This window comes from Neltuma alba, unplaced genomic scaffold (genome assembly GCF_004799145.2).
Source record: "Neltuma alba isolate B1F8T4 unplaced genomic scaffold, ASM479914v2 tig00003535_pilon, whole genome shotgun sequence".
NCBI classification, from domain to species: domain Eukaryota; kingdom Viridiplantae; phylum Streptophyta; class Magnoliopsida; order Fabales; family Fabaceae; genus Neltuma; species Neltuma alba.
Window position 1 is genome coordinate 7745 of NW_021633318.1, and position 13922 is coordinate 21666.

Below are 13922 nucleotides of genomic sequence, written 5' to 3' on the forward strand. Positions count from 1 at the left end.
AAAAATATTTTTTAAAAGTATTTTTATTATTTTCCAATTACCCGGTCCCCAAAAATTTGCCCTTGGTGTTGAGAAAAATTTACACCATTATTTTGGCCCTCAATAACATTATCGCTGACAATTTTAAATTTCATTTTAATAGTTAACCGACCACGCTCCTCCAGAAGAAGCCTCTCCTACTGATCTCCCGTCACCATCTCTCTGCCTCTGGCTCTCCATCCCCATCTCTTCTCTGTGCTCGAGAGCCCAAAATCACTCGGAAAAATAAACGCAGAATGATAACCAGATTCTCCGCGGTAGGTTTTGCCGTATTATTTTTGCTGTCACAACAAGAATCCACATGTTTCAGCACCACACAAACAGCTCCGAAGCTATCAGAATTCAGCCTGAAGCTTCACCAAAAGCTCATCGCTGCAGCGGCTTCGCCTGAAACCAAGATTACGGTAAGAATGCGATGCCACATTGGAGCTTCTTTACAATTTTTGTTCTCCGCAATTGTTCTCGGGATCCAAACGGTGAAATTGTGTAAAATGCAGAAAGGGAAGACGAGAGTGGTGTACCCGGCGGAGTACGGCGGAGATCCGACGGGAGAAGAGGAGAGCAGCGAAGCGTTCGAGAAGGCTCTGGAAGAGGCATTTGCGATGGCGACGGAGGGACGCGAATTGGTGAGAGGAGTGAGGGATTTGGGAGGAGTGGTTATTGATTTGGAAGGAGGAAGCTACCGAATCGGCAAACCAATTTCGTTTCCTTCTTCTGGCGGTGGCAATCTTGTGGTTATTACTCTGCACCCCCATCTCTCTCTCAATAATTTTAACCATTTCACGTCCAGTAACATCATTGTTTTTGTTTTAATTTTTATTTTTTTATGGCATATGATAATCTTTTAAATTGAGACCACCACAAGTTCACAGGAATATACTTGGGTGATTAAAAAATTAATTAAATAAGTCATTTATTGTAAATATATATTATTTTTTTAAAAATTATTCTCTTTTATGATGTGTAGCAGATAATTAAAATTATAATTTTTATAAATTTTTTTTATAATTAATAAGAATATTTTAGTAAAAGATATCAAAATTTTATATTTATGATTAGATTTAACTATCAACTAATTATTAAGAGCTTACAAATAAAAGTACTTATTTTTCATTTTTGGATAATAAATAAGAATTTTTATTCCTTCCCCTAAACCATGCCTTGCCGACAAAAAAATAATGATATCTCGTGAATTCTCAAGTAAATCTAGATAACTAGTGATACGATTTTTCATTAAAAAGAAGTTGTGGGTTTTGATTTTCAATGTGAAAAAAGTTCTTGGTTTTTGAGTTTTTTGGGCCATGGCCCACGGCCCACGTATAGAAAAGTTTTAAATTTAAATATGGGTTAATTAATCTGGAAGTCCTTATAGTTTTAACCAATTTTGAATTAGGTCCTTATAGTTTTTTTTCTTTTTATCAGGTCCTTATACTTTCATCTATTTTTAATTAGGTCCTCGCATTTACTTTTCTTTTTATTAAGTCCTTATAATTTCACTAAAATTTTAATTAGGTCCATCTAGTTTTAATTTTTATTTATTAATTAAATATGAACTTAATTAAATAAATTAGTACTGAAATATAAAATATTAATAATTATATAATAAAATATAAGTAATATAATTAATTAATTAAGGATATTTTTTTAAAACAATTAATTGTTTTTGCTAAAAAAATAAAATTATTATAATAATTCATTATTTTTAGAATATTATTGTTTATAAACTAATATTACATAATATATACTATTTTATGTTTATAAAATAGTACTATTAGAATTTATAAAATAAAGAATAAAAAATTCAGGGACTTACTTAAAAATAAGGTGATCTTATAAGGACTTGATAAAAAGAAAAATAAATACAAGGACCTAATTAAAAACAGGTGAAAGTATAAGGATCTGATAAAAAGAAAAAAAATTATAGGGACCTTATTCAAAATTGGTTGAAACTATAAGGACTTGCAGATTAATTATCCCTTTAAATATTACAAACGAGGAAAATCTCCCATATAATATGATAGGATGTGAAAGCTCGTAGCCCAAAACATAAAAAAAATAAATATTTAAAGAATTAATAAATAAATCATAAAAAAAAGGATATTTATTTTAGCCCTCTATTATATATATTGTTTCAAAGTGAACTCCGGGACAGAGATTCCGTTTCCAGTAGTCCTCTACTCCCCTCATCTTTCTCTTAAAACTAGGAATGCTTTATCCTTTTTCCTGCCGCAGGCCTACTTTAACTTTTACCCTCGTTTGTTTGCGTGGGAAACAAGGAAAATAAATGATGAGAAATTTTTTTAATAAATTTGATTTTAAAAAAAAAATATATGATTGTAAAATTTTAATAAGGTGAAGATGTAAAATTAAAAAGAAAAAAAGAAAAATTAATTAAAAATTTCTAACTAGTCTTCTCCAAATTTTTTACATTTTTTACGTCTTCTCGTCCCTTTGTTTCCTTCAATCGAACACATCTTTGCCCCCTACATTGATAGTATTTCTTTGGTTTTTAGTATAAAAGTTAAATAATTAATTTGTAAATATTAAAAAAGATTAGTTAAGTTAGTTATTTATGATAAATATATATTAATTTTTCTAAAATATCTTTTTAATTATCTCTTGATGAAAACCTTCTATCATGTGCATTCAAAATAGGGATAGTTTGGTCTGTGAAAAAACAAAAGGGGACTTTGGGGAAAAAAATATAAATTTGAGAAGTAAGAGTTGAGCTTTTATATTTAAGATAAAAATATGCCCTTTGTCTAGCTTTTGTAGTCAAGATCGGAGGTAGCATATGTATAGGCAAAACTCTTTGAATGTGTGTGAGAGCATGTGTATGTATGTGTTAATCTTACTTTTTATGTTGCTGGCTAAAAATATCTTTGTTTTTATCTATAGTTTTATTTTTCATGTTAGCGTAAGTAACTAAATATACAAATGTAAAGTGCAAGAAAAATTTTGTCCAAAATCAATAAAATGTAATACTAAGATATTTCACGACAATGTGATTATAAAATTGAATTTATGAGTTATAAATTACAAGCCGTTAATTGCAAAATTGGTAATTATAAATATTGAATTTAAAATTGAGTAAAATACAACAATTTAATAGATTTATTTTTACATTTGAGTTTTGGCAATGAATTAGGCAGATTATTAAAAGTATAATATTAATACTCCTTCAGTCCTTAATGTAGGGCTTAATTTAGGAGCTTATATTAATTTTATATGTAAGACTTATTTCACAAATTTATTAATCTTTTTTCAAATTAATCATATTGATATTTTTCTAATAATAATTAAGTAGGAGGGGAGAGGGAATTAAGGAAGATGCTAAGGGTATTCTAGAAAAAATATACTATATTAGCTAATTTAGCTAACATCTTCAATATACTCAAATTAGTTAATTAGATTTTATATTAAGGATTGGAGGAGTATAATATAAAGTGTAACACCATATCATCACTTTTACCAAAATGCAGAGGAAGTACTTATATTGTGGACCTGATGTAAATATAAGATGTTGCTGTTGCAGATAAAATAAATTAAAATCTTGTGTTGTTGTCTTGGCTTTTCAATATTTGAGGGTTTTCTCCGACGAACACAACTTAATGGTCTAGAAAACATGTTAGTAAAGAATTTTGATTTGATCATTTATGTATATGTTCTTAATTAGTCATTCAATTATCCATTTAATGAAAAAGTGACATGAATGATGAAAGCAAAGAAGCAAAGAATTATGAATAAAATTTAGTTTACCTCTTTATATTGATTCATCTTTAACCTACATTGCATTAGATCTTAATTGCCCTACCTATACATAGAATTGGGATCCTTTGAAAGTGTTAGACAAAATACACAACATTACATATTCACCTGATTTTAATTTGAGGCAAGAAAAGTTATTAATTTTTTTTTTGCCAGAAAAGCAGATATTTGCTTAATCAGTAGTAATAACCCTCCTCATGCATATGCCTTAAGAAGAGGAGTTTTCTGTGTCAAAGAAATTAAATTTTACCTGAATAGAGGTCTCTTTCTTAGATGTATAATTGATTAAATTAACTAACTACATGTATCTATATGGTTGATTAGGTAAAAAGTGGAAGCTTGAGAGCAGCTGAAACTTTTCCAAGTGACAGGTATCTGGTCGAGTTATCCTCATCAAACTCTTCACAACTTGATAATTTAGTGGAATCCTTGCATGTCGATGGCATCTCTGGCAAGAAAGCTCAAAATGATGTGATTCACTATGAAGACATAAGCTTTCGAGACATCCTTTTCGACTCGAGCTACCGAGGTGGAGGCATTTCAATTGCTGATTCTGCTAGAATCCGAATCAATAGCTGTTTCTTTCTTCACTTCACGACAGAAGGGATTCTAGTCCAACGAGGCCATGAAACCTTTATCTCGAGTTGCTTTCTTGGACAACACTCCACAGTTGGTGGAGACATAGGTGAGAAAGACTACTCAGGAACCGCCATTGATCTTGCTAGTAATGACAATGCAATCACAGATGTTGTAATTTTCTCGGCAGCCATTGGGATTACACTTAGAGGCCAAGCTAATATGATTACTGGAGTCCATTGTTATAACAAAGCGACATCTTTTGGAGGCATAGGCATATTGGTGAAACTAGCTGGAAATTCACAAACTAGAATTGATAATTGTTACTTGGATTATACAGGCATAGTCATGGAAGACCCAGTTCAAGTTCATGTCACAAATGGGTTATTCTTAGGAGATGCCAATATTGTGTTAAAGTCAATTAAAGGTCAAGTCCTGGGGTTAAATATAGTGAATAATATGTTTAGTGGGGATCCCAATAAGAAGGTTCCGATTGTGAATTTAGATGGGCAATTTGGTGATATTGATCAAGTGGTGATTGATCAGAACAATGTGAATGGAATGGGGTTGAGATCAACGATCGGGAAGTTAACAGTAGGGGGCAATGGAACCAAATGGATTGCTGATTTTTCGGGTGTGTTGGTATTTCCTAACCGGATTAGTTTTTTTCAGTATTCATTTTATGCTCAAGAGCCTAAATTTGTGGCACATTGTGTGACCAATGTGTCAGATAATGTGGTGGTTGTAGAGACGAATGAAGCAGTTAAAGGGTTGGTATCTTTTAGTGTTGAGCAATGAAAAGGCATAAACTTGATGCAGTATTTACTATACATCATTGTAATTATTACTAATATGTTCCTATTTATAAGTAACTTGCAGGGAAATGAGCTTTTTTCAATTTTCTCTTGTTGACTTAATAAATAAAGAGAGAGATAAAGTAAATAGGTGAGGGAATATGTAAAATATATTTTTAATACCATTTCTTTAATAAGAGCAAATGTGAAAAAATCATCTATTTAATGCGTTTCTTATTTTGTGGATTTGGGGTACAAATGACTTAAAAATATGAATAGAGTTTTATTTGATATTGTACGAAGATCTCTCCTATCTTCAACAGGTTAGAACTTGTCTGATGTATAATCTACTAAAGCATAAATAATTCTTTTTATTGGTAAAAGTTTTGGTGAGTTATAGGTAGGATAGCAGAATTTAAACTTATGACCTTTGTGGTTTGAGTCAATTCTTTATAGTTAACTTTGTTATCTAGCAAATGTGGGCACTTCTCATAGTGAGAATTTGAACATCATTTCTTTATGTTATGAGAGGCTAGCTGATTTTACTAGACTTGAGCTGAAAAAATGAAAAGTTAGCATATTGGCTTAAAAAAGTACCCAAATAGAGGCGAAATAACCATGCTCATGTATCCTTCCATTTCTCTTATTGCAGCCAATTTGTCTATTTCAATTTTTCTTTAAAATACTATGTTGACATGTGGATATCCAATCATCCACAGCTAAGGACCAATAAAGCAAAGCATCATGACGGAAGAGCATTATGTTCAGATTGGGTTATTTGTTGGCATTTTGGGTCTTTGGATTCTAACTTAAGTATTCTCTACCTTAGTAATTTTGTATGATGTTAGTTTATATAGGCATCTTACTGGTAATATTGCGCGTTCTATTACTCTTAGATTGCAATTTACTGTTTGACCCTATATCAAAAAAGAGAAAAATATCATGTTGACACTATGCGAGGTAGATGAAAACAGATTATAAAGAGCATTAAGATAGGAGTGGTAACATAATCTGCCCCAATCAATGCAGTTTTTTCTCTGAGAGACACAGTTCAGTCAACAATATGGTAGCCAAAGAGGTCACCCACTCTATGCGACCTATGCAAGGAAATAAAGGTTATATGGTAATAAAGATTGATCTAGAGAAGGTGTATGACAGAGTAAACTGGAATTTTCTGCGCCACTATCTTGTGGAACTGAATCTACCAAATCACCAGGTGGGCATCATAGACAATTGCAACACCATTGTTTAGTAGTGCTTTGGGCTTTCAATGGAAACAGATTTGGGCAAATACCTTGGAGTAGCTTTGTATGAGAAACGGGTTACAGAGGAGAGTTTCCATGAGATCGTCAACACAGTCAAAAAATTGACTCTGAAACTAGAGAACTACAGCCCTTTCTCTTGACAAGAGAACAATATTCTCTTGGCAGTCACCTCAACTATTCCGAGCTATACCATGCAAACATCTTATCTTCCTAAGCAATTTAGATGACCAATAGAGCCGTCATATAGGGCTCCACTGCAAAAAAAAACAAGAGAAAGACCCATTTAGTCGCTTGGGAGATGGTTTGCAAACCCAAAGTAGATGGCAGGTTGGGAGTTAAATGCATGAGGCTACAGAATCAAGCATTTACGGCTAAACTTGGTTGGAACCTAATCAAGTGATGTCAAGAGCTATGGGCTAGGGTGATAAGGAGCAAGTATAAATGTGGTAATGACTTGAACCTTGCTATTGACATAGAATGACGCGGGTAATTAAATATGCTATGCAGGGTACAAAGGAAGCTTGGAAGTATGCAGAAGAGGGGATTGTGATTGACCATGCAAAATAGAATAACACGCTGGAAGTATGAACTAATTCAAAAATTTCAGCATCAAGACTGCACACCAAGCTATCATAAAGGAGTCTAATGACAGCAATGAAGAATGTGTCTAACACGGTTTGACCAGTGATGCTTCATGTACGTGGTGCCATTACTACTTGGAGTCTGTGACTCATGTCCTTCGTGATTGTCCAAACACTAAGAGTTTCTGGCTTGTGCTGTTACAAGGTGCAACGAATTGCCTATGTTTCAAAGCCAATAGTGAAAGCTAGATTAAAATGTACACCATACATGGTCTTCTCTCTGATTTAAAAGAATAGGGTGAGCCTTTTCTGCACAACTGTTTGATTGCTTTGGAAAAGGCTAAACCAGTATGTCTCTGAAGGAAAAGTTCATAGCAACACCTCTCTAAAGGTTGCTACCTTTGCCACCACCATAGAAGCCATCAGGTGTGCGAACGATAAACTCTAGGGAGTAATGCCTAATGGCAGCCGAACTGTGGCTCGTTAACTGAGTTGGACACCCTCAGAGGGATGGATGAAAGTTAATACCGATGGGGACTGCTTAACACACATGGGAGGAGCAAGTGGAGGTGTGATTTGAAATAGTCGAGGGGAGTTCATATCTGGTTTCATCCTAAGGGCTTTACCGGTGATGCTTTGATCACGGAACTTTGGGCGACTTTGTTGGGGCCTAAACTAGCTTGGGATTCAGGATCAGGACAAGTAGTGTTAGAAACTGACGCAACTAAGGTCCTCAGGCTTATTAACGAGGCGGACCTCTCAACCCACGTTGATGTGTCCCTGATTGAAGAAATTAAATCTATGAGAACCAGAGAATGGACAGTTGTCTTCGAGCATGTTCCGAGAGGGAGCAACCAAGTAGCAGACCTTTTTACCAAACTTGCTATGGTCACAACGCTGGGACACCATCTTATAGTAGCTGCTGACGTGGTGGTGGAAGCGATTCGAAGAGACATGGAGGGGAGGGATGACAATGGATAGTCTCTAAGAGCTGCGTTTCTCTTTTGGTATTTAAAAAAAGATAGGAGTAACCAATGAGCAGTTGGTCGAGTTGGTAAGTGGCCTCGCCCCCTAAAGGATGAGAATGCGTGTTCAAATTCCGGGAAGCGCTCTCGCTGGGAAAGGAGACAACCACCGCTGGAAAGCCGCGACACTCCTACCCCTCGAGTTCAGATTAGTCAGTTGCCAATAGGTGTCGGATTACCGGGCGGTGTATAACAAAAAAAAAAAGAAAAGAAAAGATAGGAGTAGTAATGTGGAATCAGTTTGTGTTCATCAAGGTGATGATGAGTACCTAAACTCATTAGATTTAAATTGTCCAGATTTAAAATTTTTAGTTATTTACTTTTAAATCAAAAATTATTTTTTGAAAAAATTTTAGTTAAGAAAATTTTTATTTTAAATTCTATACCCATCAAAATATTTATTTTAAACAAATAGAGTTAATATAATTTTTTGTCTCTCAAATTTGAGCCCATTTTGCTTTTGGTCTCTAAAATATCAAACTTGTAGTTTTAGTCCTTAGAAGTTACTCTATTGCAAAAGTTAATTCCTAGCTGTTAAGTTTTGTTGAGCTGGTACAAATGGTATTAGTTTGGATGATATGGCTTTTGACATAACAACATGAGGTAATTAGGTGACATGATGAACTGGACATGTAATTAGGAAAGGTTAAAAAAAAAAAAGAGTCAGGTCTGTTTAAAATGCAGCACATGAGGACAGAGCACCTGACCCCCCCCCCCCAAAAATTTCATGTCCAGCTCATCATGCCGACTGCAGTTGTTAAGTTAGAAGCCACATCATCCAAACCACCACTGTTTGTGCCAACTCAGCAAAATTTAATTGTTTGGGGCTAATGTTTTGTAATGGTGTAAATTCCAAGAACCAAAACCACAGACATAAAATTTTATGAACCAAAAACAAAATAGGTTCAAATCTGAGGATGAAAAATTGTATTAAACCAAACAAATAAAAAAAAAAATTAATTTGGACAGTCCAAATTAAATATGAGCTATCTAGGCCTGATGAGATGCTTATCAAAGTGAGAAATACCCAAATTGATCCGTGGTAATGTTGGGCTAATATGATGGTTAGGGACTAGCCTGCCCTGATATACACGTTACAATTGGACGTTTGTGGCGCCTTTCTAATGCCTCCCGTCCTTGTCACGAGCAACTAATAATAAACAATGAAATTAATTATTTTTTTATAAAATTTTAAAATTACTTTTAACAAAAATTATAAGTTAGCGGAGTTTTAATTAGTTATGATGTTTTGCTATGTTGAAAAAATTAGTACTTTTTTTTTTTGCCTACGAAAAAAATTAATACTTTAGGCAAAGCATGTTATATTATAAAACATATCGGAATTTTTTATGATAATGACCCGAGGAAAATATTTTAAATCATGCGCTTAACTCCAAGGAATGAATGACGTCAGCCTAGCTAATAAATCCCCTTTATCTGAAGGTGAAATTCAATGCAGTAAATCTTTATATCGACTTATGGCTCATAAAATAATTATACATGGATTGATAAAATTAAATAAACATGTTTCTAGTTTTGTGGAAAATGTATATTATATATAAAAATTTTATTATATATTTTTTGCGTGAAATATCTTTCATAAGATTGAAATACTAATCCCGTTATTCATAAGTATGAATTATTTAACTGAGTGGGAGCTTCGAATTATGAGTTATCTAAAAGTTATAATTAAAGGGGATTATGTTAATTGAGATTGATTTGAATCCTGAAACATATGCTCCATTTGCGGCGACGATAATTAACATAGATTTTCGTAAATTGATAGCTAGTAATAATTTTTGTTTCTTTGTTTTATGAATAAAACAGTGCTTATATAATTTAGGTGCATTTTGCAGTTCAGTACCAAGACTTGCCCGATGAAAGCCCAAGCAATTTTGGGCTGTGCTTAGGTAAGGTAGAGTAGGATGGGCTTATCTGCCCAAGTAGTACCACTACCTTATCTATATTATGTAAAGATCTCCGCCTTACTTAATAAATAATATTTTGGACTTTAAATATGCTACTTCTGATTTTAAATATAAGAACTAGTTGATTAATTTAAATAGATTGAGAAAATAATTTAAATTATTTATTTGAAATAAATAAGTGTTATTTTCCTAAAATATCTTCGTTAATCAAATCTATTAGCCAGAATTATCATTATTAGAAGAATTATCTTGAGGAAAAATAGATAAATATGAGAGACATAATATATTGGAATCTAACATTTAGGACCAAAATAAAAGTCAAATGAGGTTTTATATTAAGGACTGGAAGTACGTAGTATTTTATAATTTCACAACTTAGAATATTCCAAGAGAAGAAATATAAACCCCGTCATGCAAATTCTCATATCTATTTATCATTTCTTATTTTCTTATAATTACATAATCAACCACAATACAGTAGGTTTTCACACAGCAACCATGATCATATATGTCAAAATCTTAAGTCTTGAAACATTTCATTCTACCATATATGTATATTACGTATATATTGTACAATGATAGAATGAATGTATGTGTATTATATTACACAATCAAAAGATTTCGTCCAATAACTTCATTGATTGTTTTCTTATATTTAGATCAAATATAGCCTCTCATCTAACTTTCATATTAAGAATAGGAGGCCTAGGTTTAAAAAAAAGAAAAGACAAAAAGGATAGGAGGTAGTAGTATTTACATATAAAGCTTTGGATATAAATTGAACGAAAAGGGTAAAGTACCCTGCAGCATCTTGATATTATTTCTCAAGTATACTTAATACCGTAATCTTATTTATAGTGCATCCAATATCGTGATATTATTTTCCCAATGTACTCAACACTTGGATGTTAAATTTTTTGTCCAATTATATCTATCGCTGTAATCTTATTTATGATTTAGGTTGCTGAAAGCATTATAAATAAGATTAAGGTGCTGGAAGTAAAAAAAAAAAAAAAAAGATGCTGAACGCATCATAAATAATAAGATTACTATACTAGATATACTTGAAAAATAAGATTAGGGTACTAGATAGTATTTTATCTAAGATAAAACAACTTAGTAACAGTTGCTCAAACCTCATATTTATAGAAGTGGTGGATCTTTATATAAAGAAACACCTATTAGATGGTGGTACTGTCGTAGTCAAACGTGCATAGATGCATACTGGCATGCAAGCCCAGTAGCTTGCCATTATTCATATATATTACATATAGTAGTAGTACATGCCATGCATTTTTACACAGATTTGGCCAAGAGACTGTTGAATCTCCTTGATGCAAGAACCTGGCGTGCGCATTCAAAAACTTTTGTGCCCAAGGCATCCTTTATCTCAGTGCTGTAACCTGTTTTCTTGTCATAGTACCTGTTCCAGAGCATGACTCCTCCGAAGTTTGAAGATTCCGTCACGGTCGGAAGAACTTTAGACTTGAGCTCTTCTGGTGGTATGTAACCATAGGATGCTGCGGACGTCTCATTTGACGCTACTAAACCCAAGAACACTGAGCTATTAACTAAACCTGGCTTTGACGTCCATTTTGCCCATGAATTAAGAAGATTTGTGAAGTCGTTGTTTCCTAAATATTCGCACGTAGCCGATGGGCCATAATATAGAACCCAGAGATAATCAAAAAGACCCGTATCGATTGCACTGTCCAAGGAACTGGTACTGCAATGTGGGGCTCCCGAAATGTAAATCTTTTTGTCTTGGGTCGAACCATTGATCGCCCTCACGAGTTCGTCCCATGGCTCTGGGCGGTCTTCAATGTGGGCAAGATCGATACCGTCTAAGGTCACTGCTCCGAGAGGGCCTAATTTTCCGCTGAGAAAGCTATCGTAGAGATACTGTGCCAAGGAAGTAGGATCATCGACGGCATCCACCTCGACGGAAAGAAAGACTTGGATGCCTTTGCTTTGACAGTGTTGGATTTGTGAAGCTAGGGCGGAGCAGTTGCCGAGAGGACAGTGGTCTTCCAGGTTTAAGGATGTTGTGTTGCCGGAAACATGGAGGTATGCGATGGCGACGATGTTGTAGAGATTAGAGTCGCATGCCTCGGTTAAGGGTCCTTCACTGGATTCGTTGTTTTGTCCCCAGTAGACGGCGATTTTCCAACCAGGTTTGCTCATGGGGAAATCAACGGCATGAGAGGGTTTGATGATGACGATGGAGGACAGTGTGAGGAGGGAAAGGAGAATGAGAACTGGTTTGTTGGAAGCCATGATCGATGATGGAAGAGGGTAAGACTGAAGTTTTTTGGGTTTAGCTTGGGATTTCACGGTGTAATGGACAATGCCTATTTATAAAAGATATGAGGGCATGGGAAGGATAAACGTGGCAACAACAAATTTAATATAATATAGGAATTATGATAATATCAGTTATTCCTATAGCCCGTAACATAAGAGCTGCTTGAACTTGAATTAGGTAATTATAACTAATATGATCTGATCTCTCTAAAATAACCTTGTTTAATGTTAGATTAAATAACAGTTTATAAGTAGAATAAATTAGCTAGATTGAAAAAATAATAATAAATATGAAAGATAAAATGGATTGATTCTTTACATTTAGCATCAAATTCAAGAAGGTTACCCCCATGAGGAGCAGAATACAGGTTTGAAACCGGAAAACATACTTGTTGTGAGGATTTTAATCTCTACGTTTCGGACCCAATAGATATTAGTTTTAAGTCTAAAGTAACTTATAAGGATATTCTGAATCATACGAAAAAACACTCTTACTCCTCTTATCTCATTTATAAGGGAGAGAGAAACAACTTTTTTTATCTTATTTATAAGACACATAATTAAATTTTTAAAATGAACATACAATTTTATCCTGTATTTATTATTGCGTAAACTTTCCTTTTATAGAATATATTACATAATAAATAGGAATAAAATTAAATTGTTAAATTTCAAGATAAAGTTAATGAGATTTAAAGTTTTTCTGGGTTCTCATAAACGCGTTGAGAGTGAGTTATAGATACTCCCTACGGTCCTACATATAAACTTTATTTTTAGAGATGACTCTTATCTAAAATATAAATTTTATTTTTGAATTTTTTTGAGTACTTATTACTTTTTTTCCTACTTTGTTCTTAATTAACTGTATTTAATACTCTTTCTTATTAATATTACTCTTATATATTCTCTTTCATCATTTTTTTATTTGTTGCCTCTTATTTACTCTCTTAATAAATAAAAAAAATTAGAAAAAATATTTCTGATTTATTTATTATTTCTAACTAATTTTAATTGTTAGTTTGTTAGATATCATTTGATTATTTAAAATTTTTTACCCGAGGGAGTAGCACTGAAGCAGTATATTAGAAACAAGGGAATATTAATTATAACAAGCACGTGCATTATATGGGCGGTCGATAAAAATTGACATGAATCTCGTCTCGTCGAAGTTACGGCGACAGGAATTGCATCTTTTCATGATGGTTTGTGTTTTTATAACCCATCGCCCACAGACACGTCCTACATTCACGTACTCTATTTCTTACTATTAAGAGTAAAATTCTAACATCAACTCCTTTGGATCGTTGAATGTGTTTCTTTTCTTCTTTGTCAGGGGAGTAATGAATGCATTTCACAGATATTCCAAGTTACTTACTTGACGCACCTTCACTCTTAATATGCATACTATCTCCGATCCTATTTATAAAAATTAGTTGACTAATTTAAAAAGATTAAGAAAGAAGTTAAATTAATTATTTATAATAAATATGTGTTATCTTTCATAAAATATCCTTACTAATCAATTGTATTAGGTAGAATTACTATTATTAGAATGACTATCTTAAAAAAAATGCATAAATATGAGATAAAATGGATTGGGATCTTATATTTAGCACCAAAATAAAAGTCAAACATGATCTTA

The 13922-nt window shown here is 33.2% G+C and overlaps 2 protein-coding genes across 2 annotated transcripts; one reads left to right on the plus strand and one right to left on the minus strand.

Annotated features, from left to right (window-relative positions):
- The first annotated feature begins 206 nt into the window (after positions 1-206).
- On the plus strand, positions 207-5252 carry LOC114741794 (polygalacturonase QRT3-like). The gene is made up of 3 exons (XM_028930058.1): positions 207-443; positions 537-773; positions 4132-5252. The coding sequence occupies exons 1-3, from the start codon at positions 276-278 to the stop codon at positions 5179-5181; spliced, it is 1455 nt and encodes a 484-aa protein (XP_028785891.1). The 5' UTR covers positions 207-275; the 3' UTR covers positions 5182-5252.
- A 6020-nt stretch (positions 5253-11272) lies between these two features.
- On the minus strand, positions 11273-12253 carry LOC114741795 (acidic endochitinase-like). The gene has a single exon (XM_028930059.1). The coding sequence runs from the start codon at positions 12251-12253 to the stop codon at positions 11273-11275; it is 981 nt and encodes a 326-aa protein (XP_028785892.1).
- Between the last annotated feature and the right edge of the window lie 1669 nt (positions 12254-13922).

Coding starts and splice junctions, on each gene's coding strand:
- LOC114741794 (XM_028930058.1), top strand. CDS start 276: ATGATAACCAGATTCTCCGCGGTAGGTTTTGCCGTATTATTTTTGCTG. Junction 444..536: donor CGCCTGAAACCAAGATTACG/GTAAGAATGCGA, acceptor TGTAAAATGCAG/AAAGGGAAGACGAGAGTGGT. Junction 774..4,131: donor CTGGCGGTGGCAATCTTGTG/GTTATTACTCTG, acceptor ATGGTTGATTAG/GTAAAAAGTGGAAGCTTGAG.
- LOC114741795 (XM_028930059.1), bottom strand. CDS start 12,253: ATGGCTTCCAACAAACCAGTTCTCATTCTCCTTTCCCTCCTCACACTG.